General features: G+C 40.7%; 1 protein-coding gene across 1 annotated transcript in view; it reads right to left on the bottom strand.

Annotated features, from left to right (window-relative positions):
• suclg2 (succinate-CoA ligase GDP-forming subunit beta) overlaps window positions 1–19,009 on the bottom strand; it is a 119,011-nt gene that overhangs the window by 84,247 nt on the left and 15,755 nt on the right. The window contains exon 2 of the mRNA XM_074680541.1: window positions 6,509–6,650. Coding sequence (XP_074536642.1) covers window positions 6,509–6,650 — 142 coding nt within the window. The remainder of the gene's footprint in view (window positions 1–6,508; window positions 6,651–19,009) is intronic.

Genomic DNA, 19,009 nt, shown 5'->3' with positions numbered 1-19,009 from the left:
CAAGTTTCAGGTGAAGTATAAACCAGGCTTCATCTCACTAAAAGATGTGTTGTCATCCTTGTATGTTCATGTTTTAAGTGTTAATTTGAAAATAGCCCATTCTTTATTAGAGTTGGACATCAGTGACACAAACATATCCATGTTTCTGCAAACAGGTCTGCCTTCCTGCTGTGATAGCCTGCAGACCTCAGGTTCACTATATTCTGATGTTGAAAAAGCAACTGCTAAATGCAGTGACTAAATTAAGTGAGAAAGCACAAATTATCTACTGGCACATGAAGCAGCCAGGATGGGAGTGAGAGGGAGGGAGCGCGGAGTGAGAATGAGGGATGACTTGGGCGAAATGCAAATGCCATGCATAGATAAGAAAGTCTTCAGACCGGCTTGTGGAGATGCCAATGGTGGGGAGGAATGGCCAGGACAGATGGCACAGGCTAGGCAGTGTTTTGGGTTAGTGAAGAAGCATATGGTACTCTCTAGATGATCTCATACACTAGCGCCAGGCCCAGTCGGAGGTGTAAATGCTTCTTTGCACCCAGCCAGAGGAAGTGGAACAGTTGATATCACCAGCAAAAATACTGTGGAGCCACACCAAATAACAGCATGCGTGTTAATCCACACTGTGTCTAATAACTGTGACTCCAGCCTTTTAATCACACCTTCACGGATACAGCATTCCAATGCTGACAACTAGGATTTTTATAAATTGAAGCAAATATCCAGACTGATATTTGGAGAGCACGTTTTAATGTTAATTAGGGGCATCAAACAGTTTTGTCTCCAAATGATGGGTGAATGCAGTTACTGTGTCTGGGAGTTCATCCAGTGGAGGCTGCTGTGCCGGGACTCTCCTCTGTGCGTCAGAGCACAGTGGAAAACTAACTACTGGATTCAATAAGAGAAGAACTTAAGTAATTTTTCCCTCCTGAAGGTTTTCTGGCACATGCCTTCACTCCTTAGACATTCACTCTTTTTATACTCTTGTTTTGAAATAAACTGATGGACTTTGGTAGATTAATGTTAATGGTAGGGACTTTTTTATTCCTTTACAAAGTAGGCCATTATTTCAAACAGTAAATTCAACTTTAAGCTGAGCCTAATATTCCGATTAGAATTGAGTTGGAAACCAAAACAGAAAAAAAAATGCTCCACATAAACACCTCAATCGGAATAAACAGGCCAGATCCGAATTAAATTTCATTTGGTTGCACAAGGGTTTCCCAAACCGATTGAAAGTAAAATCATGTCATGTAAACAGTGAATGGTAAAGTTGTCAGGCTGGGTTCTGTCTGCACATGCTCTGTCTGCTCTGAAATGTGCTACCTTGGATTGCCTGGAAATGTATGAGGCTTCCTCTGCATTGGGCATCAAGATAAGCTCCTTTTCATATGCCCTTACAAAAAATGTATGTGAACTTTTTCATTGTGCTTTTGTGAGTGCCAAACTGGTTGGAGACAAGGCGGTATTCTGCACAGCTACCAAGTCTATACAGAACATAGACTGTAAAAAAATGGACATCCGCTTGCTCGGCTCAAAGTGACTTATTTAGAGCACTTATTTAGTCAGGTTTGCCTCTAGGAATGACTAACTTTTTAAGGCTTTCTGTAAAGCTAGCACCAAGACTTGCATTTCTGCATGCTCTTGTCAGTGGTGGCAGAAATGTGTTGCAAAATATGCAGTTATATTAATCCCTGAAGCACTGCACAATGTTTGCGTTCTCCATACCTACTATCAGTGTGTATGCATATCTAGCTCATTCAACGGCATTTACTTTGTAAACTGGACCTGAAAAACAAGACCTTGTCGGCTGTTAAGAACTCTGCTTCAAATGAAGAAGAGTCCGCAAGGGTGCAAATGGTGCAACAGTGAAAGCCCCTCTGATAGAACTGACCAATCAGAGCACAAAGGGCTGTGACGTTGCGAGGTTACTGGAGGTCATTCTCAAAACAGAGCGTTTCAACGAGATCTTCAGAATGGCCTAAAATGAGGACATTGAGAACGCTATTGTGGGGCAATGAAGGAACTAAATGACTTGTATTGAGGGCAGAAATGCTTTACAGGCATCCTAGTCTGGCATAGTGAAAAGGAGAAACAAGCATGATATGTCCCCTTTAACACTGCATGTCACAGCAGCGCTGTATTACACACATCAACTACTGACTGCCAGAGAGACTTTAACTTGTATTCCTCCATTTACTGCTTCAAAGCATATCACCTGTTTAGGAGCACAAAAGAGTGTCATTTCAGCAATCTGACCAGCAGAATCGAATATCTGTAAGCTTAGAGCCACAGCACAATGACTACAGCTGTAAGACGTTAAACTAAAAGTAAAACTACTGTCATTTTTCCAGATAAAACATTGAAATTCTGTTATGTAACTTCAAGGTCTAAAGGATAAAAAAAAGAAACCTACAGCCCAGTGGGTGTGCTGTCATATTCACATTCTTATCATGATAATTAAAAGCTTTGCTTTGTAATGAGGGGATCTGGGTCACTGGTTTTGGACAGACAGTAGAAGTAAGTGTGTCATTCTCCAAGTGTCCCAGTGGAGCACATGACAAAAACTTTAGACTTTTGAACAACTCCCTGCAATGCTCTCACAGTATGAGGCCTCAGCAATCAAACCCTACTTTCCATGAGCTATTAGCTGGCTGTGAGTCACCCATCTGCCACAATGTAAACTCTCCCCTAAGAGTTGTCGTTCACACTGAATGGATTCAATGGTCCATATCGGATGTTTGAGCTCAAAGTTTCAATGAAGGAGGAGAGAGGTTTTTAGTTTTTTCTGCCCAGAGCAACAAATGAACAAATCAATCTGTGTCCACTTTAGGAGAGTTAGACCACTCTACAGTACATGAGAGATGTGAGAGGAGTTACTACAAAGCATAGCTGCAATTGAACTGTCAACTTAACCACTCCATGGTTAAGTGACTACAGCAGAGAGGGGGATGCTGGTAGGAGTGCACGCCTGAGTGTCTTTGTGTTTGCGTGCCTGTATGGGAAAGTGTGCTCGACTCTACACACGTCACTCATCTGTGGCTGTGCTACCATGCCTGACTGGTTCATCATAACATTGTATGCAAGAGGCCAGCAGCTCCAAGCAAGAAATCAGCACCACACAGAAATCCACTGACGTTGCTTATGGTCATGTCTCAGGAGCAGTGTTATAACACTGTTATTACACCCTGTGTCCTCTACAGTAGAGATCCATGACATGAAGCTCCATCCAGCGCTGGATTTACATCCTGCTGGCTCTCAACCTCCCCAGAGTTTGAGCTTGAAGGTCAGTTTGCATTCCAGCCAAACACATCTGAAGGAAAGAGGTTACTGATCCCTCTTTCCCATCATTCTCTATCACACTCATATATGACCTAACAAAGCCCAGGAATGAGCTGTGAATATTTGTGCGTGTTTGAAGAAATGAAGCATTACTAGATGCTCACTTGCATGCTTTAATAGTTTGCCAGCAGTGGTTGCATGATATAAAAAGTATGAGAAACATACACGCACATGCACCAGGACACTGACCAAAGCTTTGTGCTCAAACAGAGAGGAGCAGATAGAGCTGTTTGGCTGGGGGATTAAAGGGTTTGATTTACTGCATCAACCGCTATTTCATGTCAGAGCTGCAGAAATGTGCTTTTGGGTGCGAAGTTACTAATGCTTAGGATGCAAGTGGTAACAGCCACAGCTGAGTTAATCTGACTGCACTCCAGCTAATTAAGACCTGATTTAGTGCACATCTCATTTATTTCTTGAAAGCAATGGAGCAGGGCAAAATGTGTGACTTTCCTGCTTCTAGACTTGAAATATTGTTTGAAGAAACCATCAAATATTTCTCAACTGCAGTCAAACAGTAACCTCTAGGGCACAGGAATTCTGCAACAATAAATCACTTACAGACATGATTTGTGTTGAGTTCCTTTGCCTCTACTTAGATGGTTTTTGTGCAGTTCAACAAAGAAATGATCCAACACAAGTGACAAAAAAGGAAAATCCAAATGTGCATTCTGTATGCCACTTTTCAGACGCAAGGTCATTTAAATCTGAACCCTTAACATTTTCATGACTAAAATCACTTTATCAGAATCAGAACTAACTTTTTGGTTTTTAAAAGACCACGATAAAGGGGCTGTGAGGAGTTTCTAAGTGATCTTGAAAAAGTCTCTCTTCTAGATATATGCCTGATCATAATCCACACTTTAAAATGGGATTATCAGTGCCAATTTTGCTGGTTACAGGTTATTTAAAATTGCAACTTCTTAGCTTCCAGTTCAGGTCGTCCAGGACTGGATTGATTTACAGCACGTCTAGGTCTTTATGACAACACCACGCTGGCTGATGAAGTTTAGTAGTGAGAAGAGATAAAACATATAAAAAAAATCTGCTAAAATCAATTTCTGTGACTAATTTTGTAGTGATGGTAGACACAGGAACCTAACTGTCGGACAGAAAAGGGACAGAAGAGCAGAAGACAGCTAAACAGGAGACTGGCAGGACACAGCTAACCAGGATTTTTTTCAACATCACTTAGGCCCCTTTTACACGACAAAGTTTCATCTGAGAGCGCTAAAACGCAGTGAAAAAATCTGCATTGACACAGAAATGCAGAGGAACTGAAAATGCTGTAGTAAGCATGCCAGGCCTCTAGGTGGTGCTGTAACTGTCTTGTCCAGAAGCTGCTTTTGGGAGATCTCCACCGAAGTAGAGTTGAGCCGGTCATCTGGTGTATTGGGGAATACTAAGTTAAAAAGTGGAGCAAAAGATGCACATTTTGTTGAAAGACAGTCAGCAGTTTCAGCAGATTGAGCAGCACAAGCACAACACGGTAGTTCACGATAATCGTAACAATGCTACTGTTGTCCTGTTGTATTTACTCGCCCGAAGCAGAGTGTGACATCAGCGGTTTCATTGAAAACACCGGCTTACGGTTTACACTGCAACGGTGTTGGCAGCGTTTCAGAAAAATCCCACTCGGGAGGCCTTTGGAGGTTTGCGTTTTAGGTCTGCTAAAACAGTGTTTCCATGTAAATGTGAGGCTGAAACGCAACAAAAGTTTTGCGTTTTACCCCAAAACTGCTGTCGTGTAAACGGTCCCTTAGAGCACCGGACTGCCAGCTGTGCTAAATATAAACGTCTACTAAACTACTTACAAACTGATAGTGTTTACTTGTTGTCACGTTAGCCTACAGATTTGTCAGAGCACCTGACCAACTAACAGCTGGCTACTAAGTTTGCTGGATGTCACGTTTCGAACCATAGAGCTACGTAACTTTACTGATGAATACCTTACCTCTGTGTATCGTATCCAGTTAAAAGTTGTCTTTGTTTTGATCCAATCTCCATTAAATTCCAAAACAAACAAATGCCTCACCAAAAGTAAAGACTCCGGCCACAAGGTGGCGAGGGAGTGCAATCAAAACAGATCCTCCTCAAAGCATCTTTAAATATTTAGTTTAGTGAATAAAGCTTTCGGCATTGTTAAAGATTTTTATGCTTGCTTCAATAGTTATCTGTTTCTGTCACAGAAATGTATAATATCTCATACCAATTGAGTGTATTCTGTCTGTATTGCAACCAAGGCCACTGAAAGCAGCACCCCAGGCACTGGAGCCCAGAAGCAGCAGAAAGAAGGGTGGCACCTTACTGGCTTACAACCAACCTGGGCACATTATCAGAGAGTCGCTGCTGTAGTCAGAGAGAAAGCTGAATAAAATATAAAGCTGCCGAGGGTTGGGAACACACACTGCATGTAATGGGTAGTTCAGTGTGTAGGGGAAAAATGTAGGGGGACAGAGAAAAGAAAGCTTTGAGTGGGTGTGAACAAATATGTGTTAAACCATCTTTGTTCATGAGAGGACAATGCATTTGTGAAGAGCTGTGTGAGAAGAATAAAATTAGACTCTGAGTCACTTCCTTGGCTTTGTGTCAATGTGGGGGCAATAATCCAAATTGTAACCAAAGATTAGACATGAATAAATTAAGAAATAAAACGTGAGAAACCGAACACGCGAGGTTGTGAAAGAAATTAGTGAGATGAGAGCGTGATGTAAATGGAGTGGGCACAACCATTAAACTAAAAAGAAAAAAAAAACGTGCAAGCAGCATAAAGATGCAATTAAACCTGATAAAACTTCAACACTGATTAGACACGGTCATTTCCATGTCCTGTAGCAGAGCCACAGAGCCATGAAGCACAAATAGGACCATTAGGCTTCACACGTACAGCTGTGTAATTACCAAGTAATGCCAACCAATCCAGTTTATAAAATCATACTACTATCCAGTTACATTTCCTTGTGTTATGTGCAGATCTCTAAAACACATGCAGTGAATGGAGCTTGTTCCTGTACAGCCAGTTTTCTTTTTACACTGTATTTCAAAAATCTGGATGTGTTGCTGGAGCAAAGTGTAGCCCAAAATGGTGAGTGAACTTTTACTTATTCCAGGCGGCTCCACTCTCTGTGGTTGGAAAAGATGCAGGTGAACAGCATGGCTCTCTACTTACTGAGTCTCTTTGCTGCCTCCAGGGCCTCAGAAGCTGTGTCGGCCACATAGAAGCGCTGGACAGCCACGCCACTCTCTTGCATCAGCTTCTTGCTCTGGTACTCCTGCAGATTCAGCCATCTCCTGGGACTCAACCAGGTGCACTGGATGGGGTGAAAGAAAAACAGGGAAGAGGGAGAAAGGGGAGAGTAAGTAAGTGACAGATAGTGAACATGGTGCTGTAGAAAAGTAGCACATCTCAAGGGTTCCACATTGCTAATGATAACAGTTTTTGTCTCCCTGCTGCTGTTTACATTACGAAAACACCAAACTTGTCCAACACCTTCCTCAGACTGCTACATCCTCTCTTCTCTTCCTCCTGTCCCTCCATTCCTATCATCCCTCTTTCTCCTTTTGCTGTAATGAGGCAGGCAGCCGGGTCTAAGCTGCAGGACAGGTCTGGAGCTGTTTGCTCCATCAGCAGGCGCGGGCCTTGTCAGCTCCAGCTGTTGCTGCTATTAAAAGGAAATTGGCTTTTTAATGTGATGGGAAGAAACAAGCTGTATCCCTCCACAAACCCTCCACACCAGCAAACACTACTGTGCACACAGGTGTGAATGAGTGTTTGTGGGCACTGACTGGAAAGTGTGAAGTCACAAGTTTGCACGGGAAAGGTCTTCAGGGTGTCACTAAAGGGAAAGGGTCAAGGCAGAACAAGGATTTTGAAGTTAAAAATGTTAAAAAGCTTCAATGATTGCATTTCCTCACATCAAACTAAAAATCCAGTTCCACAAGTTGTTGGAACATTTCTTGAGACCATAAAAAGGATTTAAAAGACAGAATCAATCTCCTGACCAGGACATTTGTTTTTAAACCCAATAGTTGATTAGGGCCCCTTTACCTCAAAAATAATAAATCAAGGTTACATTGCATGGAGGTGATCAGTCTCGGCACAGCTTCCATTAGCAGTGAAGGGCTAGTGAAGCTTAGGTTTCTTTGATCACAGCTGGTTTGTGTTTCATTGGGTGTTACAAAGATCCTCCTGACAAATACCCCACAAGGTCCCAGTCAGGTTCACTTCAGGCCAATTTGCTTTACAATAAAGCACAATAAAATGTCACTACAATTACAATTTAATTGTGAAAATATGACTTTGAAAGGCCGCACATGCATTACACGCAATGCTCCTTTATAAGACTCACCATCTGGGAACACCTGCACATTTTTCAACCAATTTCAGCCCTGTTTCTGTCCCCATCTGACCATAGCTGATCAATGCAGAGCCCCTCATAAATGAAAATGCATAAGAATGAGCCACCAGAGGTGCAAGAACTCATGGTCTTTGTTCAAAGGATCTCTTTTACTGTCTATTCTGAGGATCAGGACTCAACTTGGCAAAAAATCTTTCAAGCCTGCTGCTCCCTCTAGTTGGAATAATTTACAGAAAGACTAGAACTTTCGAAAACTGTGATCTCTGGATGCTTTTAAACGGATCTTGGAGGAACATACATCCATCTGTAGATGTCTTGTCTAATGCTTGGTGTTCTGAGCCATGGAGGTAGCTGTCATCATGTATACATGTTGTGTTGGATTATTATGTGTATTTCTGTCTGTTGTAAGATGGTAACTGTGCTGCTACTGCCTTGGCCAAGATACTCTTGGAAAAGAGATTTTTAATCTCAGTGAGTATCTTCCTGGTTAAATAATTAAATAAAAATAAATAAAATTATACCAAGCACCATAAGGCTATAAAGATATGTATATGTGTATCGTATCGTATCGCATGGAGGTTCTTGCCAATTTTCACCCTCGCAGTAAATACTGCCACAAGATAGTCTTTTTAACTTTTTACTTGGCCCTGGGTATAGATTTGTTTATGTTTACTGCCATGCTAGCAGCTGTAACATCCAGTAGATGACACCTCCCACTCTGCACACCTCGTGGGTTATTTCACCGTAGGCTGTCCAGCCATGAAAACTTACGATTGAAGATCCAACACAGTGGAGAGCAGTCAAATATTCATGTTGACACCACATACTTAAGGATTTTAAGGAAAAATAATCGAATATGATGAGCCCCAAGACAGGTCAGGGCTGATCACCTGTGGAGGCAAATTGGGCCCTAAATCTGTCTTAAAATTGTCTTGTGTGTTGTCAGCCTAACGCCTGAACTACACCGGATACGCCTGCAGTGCGACTCCGTTGTGCTGGGTCTTGATTGCATTTTTCAGCTCACACTAGCTGTGTGCTATGTTCGACAAGCAGCGCGACTGACAGACAGCTGGAGTCACAGGACCGAGGAGTTACCACACTTCTCACTCTATTAATAAGTCTCTTGATTCATGTTGGGCTATAAAACCTCAAACCTGTTGACTCCTGGTCCTGTTCTGCTCCATACACTGTATAAAACATGGACCTAGTCTCCTCGAAGTCACCTGTTTGTTTCTGAAACTGAAAATGAAGCATATCAGCTAAAAATAGGATGGCTGCGTATTACCTGCAACACAACAGAGCAGCTACGCCGATGGACCACATCAGAACGAATCCAGTGTGAGTTGACAGATTGATCTGAATGAAACCTATGTGATCTGTTTGCCGAAAAGGAATAGAGACATACTGCAGACGTATCCTGGTTGGTTTTAGCCATAACAGAGATGTGCATGTTTTATTTTGGAGATTGAAACATGTTTTAATGTAGTGAGTGATGATTTAAGGTTAACGAGTTTGATAAAGTCACTGTAATATGGAACAGCAGAGCGAAACACTTAATGAAGCACATCGTCAATCAGCCTCAACCAAAACAAATCATGACTAGTAAATCAGAATGCATGCCAAAGTGACCCACCCTGTGCCATCACACACTGCATTAATCTGCTTTCTTAATCTGCTTTCTTCATTCACTCTCTCATGAGGGGCAGTCGTAAGACTCCATTAGAGCCAAAGAGGGTTGTTTTCTAGGAGAACAGTATGTTGATCCATATTGGCCCATCCTCTCGCATAACTGAATACAGTAATGAGGGGCATCTGCAGGTCACCTCTGCACTCTCTTCTGCAACAGCTCAACATTCATATGTTTAAGTTATGGCAGTTTCAATGCGTGGAGCTATGCTTTCTTATTCTCTCCCTGCATCACTTTCTGACAACCCACATCGATGATATGAGCCTCACAGGAGCCTGCAGGGTTCAAAGGCAGGGCAAGAAATAGATTGCAAAACTGCATTAAGATCTGCATAGCAAAATGATTAACGAGAAGAGAAATATATGACAGAATGAAACATTTGGTAAATATTAAAAAGATTGGACAAATATTGATCTGCCTGTATCTGTATTTTGTTAGGCAAAACTTTTAAGCATTGACTCTGTTTCCGCCTATCGCTCATTCCTACATGTCCACTTAAGCGGAACATATCCCACAGCCTTAACAAGCCGAGCTGCAGAACAACTTTTCTCTGTTTTGTGGACTCATTTGGTTGCTGTCAGGCACCTGCAGGGCTTTTCTCTCTTAAAACATCCACTTCCCTTGCTATTTAAACTGTTTGCCTTGGGAGGATCAGCTCTGCTGACTGAGTGCACATCTCCATCTGTCAGTCTATCTTTTGGACAACAAGACTGTGCTCAAGACGGACACGCCGGTGGTTACATCAGCTACACTGCGCCCTGCAGTCATTCTCAACTTTAAGTTTTGGCAAACTCATCAAGCAGCTTAGTTTTGGAGAAAACCAATCCAGCAGTGATGACACATTATCATCACTTTTACATTCACTGGTAGAGAAACTGAGAGTGGTTTAAGATAACATTAATAGCATACTTCCTTTTGCTGGCTGCTCCTGCATAACTAAATCATACATCACTATTTTTTATCCAACATTATTTATAACGTGGCTTAGAATATTAATGTGGTTTAAACGCAGAGTTAAACACAAATTCTCAAATGTACCACGCTACAGCTCATCGGGTGGAAAACGTAAAACAGCCAGAACCAGAAATGTCCCGATAAGCCTGGTAAAACAGAATCTTTAAGTACTTGAATATTTTAAGATACAGACTCAAAAGCATTAAGCAGATTAACAAATGCTCTGGTAAATAGAAAAGTGATTCCTCAAAGCAACTGAAGGCCATATCTGAAAAGATAAAGAAAAGATCACTCTTCATGAAATAAAAGCACATATATGTAAAAAAAAAAAAAAAAAAAAAAGCACCAGGTAACGGATGACACCATCTGGCTTTCCAAACCAACGAAGAGTGTTAATCAAATCGACAACTTATTCACTGAAAGGGTTCTCGTGATAAAGAAAGAGTTGTGAGAATAAGGTAGAAAACAGTTTGCAGACTCCTAAAAATATCAGCAGCTTACAAGGGAAGTCAAATCAGGCTGGAGGTGTCCCTCTAGGCACTTCAGTCTACCTGCGGGCAAAACACCAGAGAATAGAAAAGAACCTAAAGCACTTTCTAGAACACACCTTAACCGCTGACAGAGAGTGTTACAGATGGGATCTTACATGGCAGTCCTGCATGTTCTGTTCCTTCAGTGATGCATTTAGTTTTCAAAAATAAAGTAACAAGAATGGTTTTAAAGTTACAAAAAGTAAAGATGTCGAGTCCAAAAACCTTAACTATGTGAACTTCACCAGTGAGGGATCAGAGGATTCCTGGTTTTCTTTCTAAGCAACCACCCAGGTTCAATACTTGATTCTGCCTGCTCAAAATCTATTCAAATAATTTGAACTCCTTGAACAAGAGATCACATTATGTCATATCAGCCTGTGGAGGAGTCCAGTACATTAATACAGTTCTTTTTGTTTGTTTTTTTACCTCTTTCTATAAATAACGAAGCCAAAAGTCTTCAATTGATCTTGTCAGACGTCATCAAACCAGCAACCTGAAGCTTTTATTCTTTGGTGACAAATAAATGAGAGAGAGAAGGTAAAATAATAAGGCTGGGACAATGTGCTTTTCTTGGGATTCGATTCTATTACGATTGTTGGGGTGCTGATTGATTTACAATTTTTGTGATTTTGGGTTTGCTTTTTTTAACACCAGACCATGTGAAAAAGTTCAGTGATGATGATAATAATGTCTGCAGACTGTATCAGGAGACAAATGTTCCCATAAAATATACATCACATGAGTCAGAGATAAACATTTCACCCTCTGCTGGAGAAAAGGTGATTTATTTTTCCAATCCAGTTTATAAGCAAAGACTGGCACGAAGAATTTGAATTTGAAAAAAAAAAAAGTTTTTTTTCCGCAATTTTGTTTTACTTGTTGCAATGAAAAATAAAGTTCTATCTGAGATAAAATCCCAATTTTGATATTTTCAAACAAAAAATCCCAATATATCAATTTTCATTTTTTTCTCCCACCCCCAGTAAATAAGTGAGGGGTGTATTCACACAAGGAGCACAGTGACAGAGACATGGACCATAGTGAGGAAAACAGACACAAAGTAAACCCTCACCAGTTGTATGGGCATTAGGCTGTATGATAGCCATGGTTGAGTGAAAAGAAAATGCCAGAAAAGGTATAGAAAAGGAACTAATACAGGTGCTGCTGATATTTATATCTTTTAATACTCAGTTAAAATTAATATATTATTCCCTATTGCTTTAAATAGCGATTTGACATGCTGTTGATAAGCATAAATCAACAGCATTGTTTTGAAAATCACTGTAGGTCTGAAGAGCTTGTTTGTCCACCTGACACACTCTTTGGAGGAGTGAGGTTTTTTGTGACTTAGTTTTAAAAGTATCTGCATTCACTTCACCCATCTGAACTCTGCCTCTTTGTCTGACATTAGGCCCGAAGAAAGTGAGACAAATTCAACTTTTCCACTTTGTTGACTGCCATGAACAGGCTTCGAAACTCTACTACAGAAACTATCGGGTGACAAGTCTTATTTTACAAGTTTTAACAGTCAGCAAATTTAAATTAAGATTTGAGCATGAATGAGAACATTCAGTTAGATGTAAATTTGACCCCCTTATTAGTGTGATAATAACAACTATGCGGTTGAAGTACCACCACCTGAAGGACTGTAATTTAAGCCATATAATTAGGTTAAATGAAGTCAATAAAATTGCCTTTACATCCATACTTGGTAGAGTTGTTAAAGTACATTTGTATGAGTGTTTTGGTACTGTATGAGAGTTATGAGTGGGGATGTGCTGTATCATACCATCTACGGTTATACCAGCATAAATTTTTTGACGATATAAATGTCTCATTTCGCAATATTTACAGTGCAGAGACGCAATGATGTACAAAGCTCACTGCTGTGTACAAAACAACAATGGCAGAGAACGAAAGTAGCACGGCAGCATCAACTTCGTCCTCAGATGAAGATTTAGTGCTTAAAAGAGAAGCTAGCTTAGTGATGTGGAGGTGGTTTAGCTGACTAAAAATCAGACATGCAGCAAAACACAATGAATGCAAAATGTGCAAGAGAACTACTACCGCGAAGGGTGGCAACACCACAAACATGTTCCACCATGGCCACACACGGCCAAAAACAACCAGACTATGAAGACACGTGAGGAGGATGCGAAACGTTATAGGTGGGATTTTTGGCCTCTACGACGGACGTGTGGTCGAGTCGAACATCCAAACCCTACATCAGGATTACCCCTAATTCACAAGTACAGCGTGAGCGCCTCGCTGGTAGTTCCACAGATTTATGGATGCATCTCCGGAGCGCCACGCAGCACAGCCCAGGGCAGCGTCCAAAGCAGCTGGATACCTGAGATCACATGAGAACCATATGTTCCTGCCAGAATCCCACCCATGACAACATACTTTTATGGTAATTAATTAGCAGGTTAAACTCACCTGGTCCCCCCAAAACTTCACACCTTTAGTCCATGCCTTCACCTTTCTGTTGGTGTCCTTATAGAAAGAATGTGTTGTGTCGTATCCAATTATGACATTTTTCACCTGCAAGATTAATTTTTCCTCCTCCAAAACGTCAGATTTCCTCTGTATCTGACATACTTAATATGTTCACATTTCAAGCTTGTGTAACAGTAGTAAACGATTGGAAAAGTGGCTTCTGTACTGTGTGTGCAATAAAAATGCTGTTATTCAGAGGCAGCAACTACTAATAACAACTTGTTGTTTTTTTCCCCATATCGTCATTAATATTGTTATCATAAATTTCCTTAAAATATTGTGATATAATTTTGAGGCTATATTGCCCACCCTAGTTATGAGCTCTAAAGAGCAGAATGCAATGTAGACCATGTCATCTGGGAATTTCAAATGAACTTTTTTATGATATTCTATTTAAAATGTTGTACAATACAAGGACGTAAAAGCAACCCCCAATTACTCATAACTTTAAAAAAAAAAAAGGTGTTTTTCCTCGAAGCTGTTTGAGAAATGTGTCATACCAGTCAAGCAATGTTGTTTAAAAACCTGCATACATTCACATATGCTTAACACCATCAAGAGGTGACAGAAAACAAGGTGTAACTTTTGCTTCACCTGCCAAGAGAAATTATAAAACATTTTCTTATTACTTATTAAAATAGAACTACACTCTACAACAATGCAACATGCTGCTTTTTCAATTAGAAGAAAACCATCATACACTTTCAGAATCATCAAAAGAAGTGAAATATGGTAACTTCATTAACAACCTGGCAGTTTTTTGAGGATTAATTACAGTTCCCTTTCTGTTGAGCAGCACAATGTGACAAGCAGCTGATGTGAAAACAGCAGGAAAATGGCAACAGTGCTGCTAGGAAATCTATTTATGAGGTGTTGCCGTAGTTTAAAAACAGAATGTAATGCCAACAGAGTAAGAAGAAAATCTGTGGTTCTTAATCAGAAAATCACTGATAAAACCTTATCCTGATTTAATAGGAGAGGTTTCCACTCAAAGCTCTAAATGGAAATTTGCTATCCCTAAGTTTGAAATTCAGCTTCATGTACAGCAGATGGAGATCTTAAATTGGGAATTACATATCTGATTCCACATTCATGATTCAAAAAAAAAAAAAAAAACACTATGACTACTAGGTGTAAGGGGTAAGGGCAGTGGCATTTATCTTTTATATAACAGCCTTTTGCAATAAAAAATCATTGTACATCTGCTACAGGCTGGATTTGTAAATTTGACTGGTTTTATCACCCAAGCAGTGTCAGCTATTTCAACAGATATCATAGTTTATGGCCGACAACCATTATGCAGTACTGCGAAGCCTTTACTCAACGGTCTCCAGATCGGGACTGTAGAACGTATAAAAGGACCAGGTGACGTGTGTGACAGATGGGAGAGCACAGAGACACCCTGCAAAAAGGAAGAAGTAAAATTTCAGATGCAACTACTGAGGAATACTCTGGAATAGGGCTGGACAATAAATCAGATTTTAATCGTGATTTCAATTTTGCCATCTGACAATCATAAAAACAATATAATCGTAGAAAAACAATTAATTTGCCACACAGTGTAGATGTATGCAAGTTCCTGTGCTTCTTAGGTCTTTTGTGTTCCATGTGCAGCCACAGCGAGTGTGTGTGACTTATGTGTATCAATAATACTGTATGTGCCACTTGCTGGCTCTTTAAAGTTGTGTTTAAATCAGTACTGAAGTTTTTGAATAAATGAATAATTGTTTATATTAATTGTGATTTCAATATCACTTAAAATAATCGGGATTCTTATTTTTACCATAATCGCCCAGCCCTACTCTGGAAATAACTTGTTTTCTTGCAGTTGTACACAGTATGAATGAAGTGTCTAACCCTCTGTGCTGTGAAAATGTTGACAGCCGTACAAAACCGACAGAATTAACACAGGGCTTTGTTAGAGACTTCATTACCTAGCAGTGCTGCCAGTTGTGTAATTCAATCCAAAAGTATAACAGATAAAACTACCACTCTGAGAGTAGCCAGAGAGGTTTTCCTTTGGACAAGCTTCTCAAAAATCCCCCGTCAACAAATCTTGACTGCTGAGGCTTCTGTCACTCCTTGTCACAATTAATTTTATCAGATATTGGAGTCATGATAGTGCTGAGGTCTTGACACGAGAGGGATAATCTGAGTGCTACATGTCTGCCCTGGAAGAAAGCAGTAACTGGCTGGCAGTGTGGCAGTGAGGCAGGCAGGCACGCAGGCAGCTGGCCTGCAGTCCCTGGAGACACTCTTTCTACAGTAATTATCATCAGCAGCACTCTGGAGACAGTCCTGCCCAGTCCTTCTTCCCAACTACTGCTCCGCTTATCCTTAATACACACACACGCACACACACACACACTAAAAGAAGACGAGAATAAACACACATGTGATGTGCTGTGCACACTGGTGAAGTCATATGATGACACAAACAAAGTTGTGTGCTCAGACATGGGCCGAAATGGCATAAATATTCACAAGAATCTCCTATACACACAAAAGCACTCAGGAACTTTCATGAGAATGCACCTGGGTGACAGAAAGCAAGCTGCAATCACAAGACAGATTTAGAGTGACAGTGGCAAACAGAAATATTCTCTATTAAGACGTAAGACAGAAACAAGAAGAATATGTTTAGGAAAAAACACACAATTATTCTGCAAATAAAACTGACAGGATTCTTCAGGACTACTTTCTCCACAGAACAAAGGTAGAAAACGATGCAAGAAGTAAATGCATGTACTCACATTAGATGCCAGTCCAATAAATTGACAAGAACAGCCTTGTCTCTTTTGCTACCAGTTTTTGTTCAATCAGCTATTCTGACAAAGCACTTGGCTCATCATCAAAACACCTAAGGCAGGTTCCCAAAAAGACCCACAGAAGTTTTAACGTGCTCTCCCTTCAGGTTGTACGCATCAATTTTTCAGAGGTTAAAATAAGTCATGACTATACACATGCAGGAATTCATTATTAATGTGACACCCAGCCAATAATAACCCATCTTATTTTCATTATGCCTTACACAGTTGGAAGTGCCGTTGGCTCCTGATGCAAAGGCAAAAAAAAGACCTTTGGTACAAGATTTAAATGAGGCAGAGGGAAAGGGAAGCTGAAGTTTTGTAGAGAAAGCACTTATTCTGTGAAAGAATTTTGCTTTCAGCAGGCTTGCAGCAAGAGTCTTGACATTCAGGCAGTGATCACAAAATGTCACGTACGCTGCAGCAGATGAGGTGACTAACTTTTCTTGTCTCTTTCTTTCATTCCTTCCGTTTTAAAAATGGCTTCTTGTTTAAAGCCAGAAACAGAAGTCTTACTCTCAGTCCAGCTTTCGACTGATTTTTGATCAAAGTGTCCGACTTTGAAGAAACTCACACAGCAAGGTGCAGCCCTGCGTGACTTTCAACACAAGTCCATCAATATTAAACCAGTTTGGGGTTTGAAGTGTTCTAAGGTTAAATCTGGTAAACAGAGGATAACTTCTAAAAGAAAAATATCATGGTGGATTTCAGTAGTGTTTTGTGATATATTTTTAATTTGGGGTGTTCTGAAGTGACTAAATTTACCATTCATCTCTATCTAAACAAAAATTCCTACTAAAGTTTCCTACTGATCTGAAAGTCAGAAAACTTCAGAAAGCGCCAGAAAATGTGCAAAAAGCTTTTACTCCTGGATCACAGTCTGTAAGTGGGTGGGGCTTGAGTTAACAGAGCTAGCACCTACACCCTCTAAACCGCTATGTAAGGTAGCATTCGCAGACCTGAACTCAATTCGAATTGCTCTAATTGAAAGGTTATCTTCCAGTTAGAGTGGTCAAAACACTGCCAAACCTTGTTGCAAAACATGTTGTCATCTGTCATCATCTACTATCTGGGTAGGGTATTTCACCTACCATTAAATGGAGGGGGTCAAGTTTATATTATTTTCCATGTAGAGGGATTGTCAGTCTACGTCATCATAAAGATGCACACACATCCTGACCAAGCGGCAACCTCTGGTCTGGGAATATGAGACAATGCGGAAGTGCTAAAATCTGCTGTTTCTCGAGTGTTTGCTTTAGCTGATGTGCTTCATTTTCTGTTTCAGAAACAGACGAGTGACGTCGGCGAGACTAAGTCCATGGTTTATACAGTTTATGATCCTGAACGCAGAGGCAGCATTTAGCTCCATTCATTCAGATGGGTTGGCAGGTTTCAAACGCTAAATTCAACCTGTTATCAGTATAAAAATGTACGGTAGTTTAGTAGTCAATTTTTAGAAACAATACTCTACAACAGAGGCAACGTCTATCAAGTTTGGACCATCACAGAGCAACCGGTGTTTTGGTGTTAATAGCGGCCACGCTAACTAAACTGGTGAAACACAGCCAACAGTATCAGTGATTGACGGCTGAGAGACACCAGTTAACAGGGTCACACTTTACACTGAAACACCAGCGACGTCTATGGGTGAATAATTAAATGTGCCATCTTTATGTGATCTGGTGCAGTTATCTGGACGTAGCTTTCTGGTTCTTTTATGAACCAACTCTCAGACTCGGCAGTCTGTGTGGTGTTTTTTCTTTTTTTTTTTGTTTAGGAGGGTTTCTGATTTACTGACACACTTTTATGTCTTGGTATGTCACAGTCTGGCAAGTATCCACGGATAATGCAGTCATTAACAACAAGTGACAGTTGTGTGTTTGAATTGCTGTCTGGGTACGCACCGTATTTCTCGGCTAAAAAGGTCTGTCCACCTAAATCTGTCCACTTGCTGATCTCTTCTGCTCACTCACTGCTATTTCACAAACCTGGGAGCCATTTACCATCCGTCAAAGTGATGGTAGTTAGTTTAAAAATGCATTTTTTGGTGATTAACTCCTCCAAGTCAGTTGGTAAAGCATTATACTCCGCAGTGCTTCGGCACCCAAATTGCGCGCGCATCTGGCGTTGCTGATAAACAAATAATCCCTCTATAGCGTCAGATCACAGCAGAAGTAAGAAGTAATTTAACTCTCATAAGTCAGGTCTATAACTTGTGTTTTGATTTGTTTTAATTTAACAGACTAAGAAGCCCTGTGTTATTCATCTAATTTACATGATTGGGTGTCATTTGTCTGTAAATTGTCATTCACATTTCTCCTTGTGCTCTCTCGCGCATGGTGAAGTGCTGCCCCAACGCGTTCACAGACACACAAACACGTGTGCACACACAAACAAGCACAGTCCGTATTGCGGACAGAGAGCTGGGAAAACCCGAACCCATAATCAGCCCGGCAGATTATCGGCCCCCTAACATAACACTTTAGTCGGACCAGCTCAGACTGAGTTAAATCTCGTGCAGTTGCAGAGTGATGTCGAGCCTTTTGATAGACTAATCAGGATAAAAACTCTCATGTAACACGTGTTTCTGCTGAGCAGGCTATGATCATCTCTTACAGAGCGTTGAGGCCAAAGTAGAAAACAGCAGAGACTTTGTTTTGATCACCTAAAGAACCTGAGATAAGACAACCTCTAGACGATATGAAGGTATGCAACACAGACTTGTTGAAAATGACAAACAGTGTGAAGTCAGGAAAGACCAGCAGCAGCAGCAGCAAGATTATGAAGTGCCAGGCAGCATTACCACAAAAAGTTTTGGTGGGCTTGTCTTTG

Source organism: Halichoeres trimaculatus, unplaced genomic scaffold, assembly GCF_033239565.1.
Source record: "Halichoeres trimaculatus isolate MK-OKI-2021-1 unplaced genomic scaffold, fHalTri1.1 fHalTri1_scaffold_1, whole genome shotgun sequence".
Lineage (NCBI taxonomy): Eukaryota > Metazoa > Chordata > Actinopteri > Labriformes > Labridae > Halichoeres > Halichoeres trimaculatus.
This window is presented reverse-complemented; position numbering and strand designations above follow the sequence as displayed.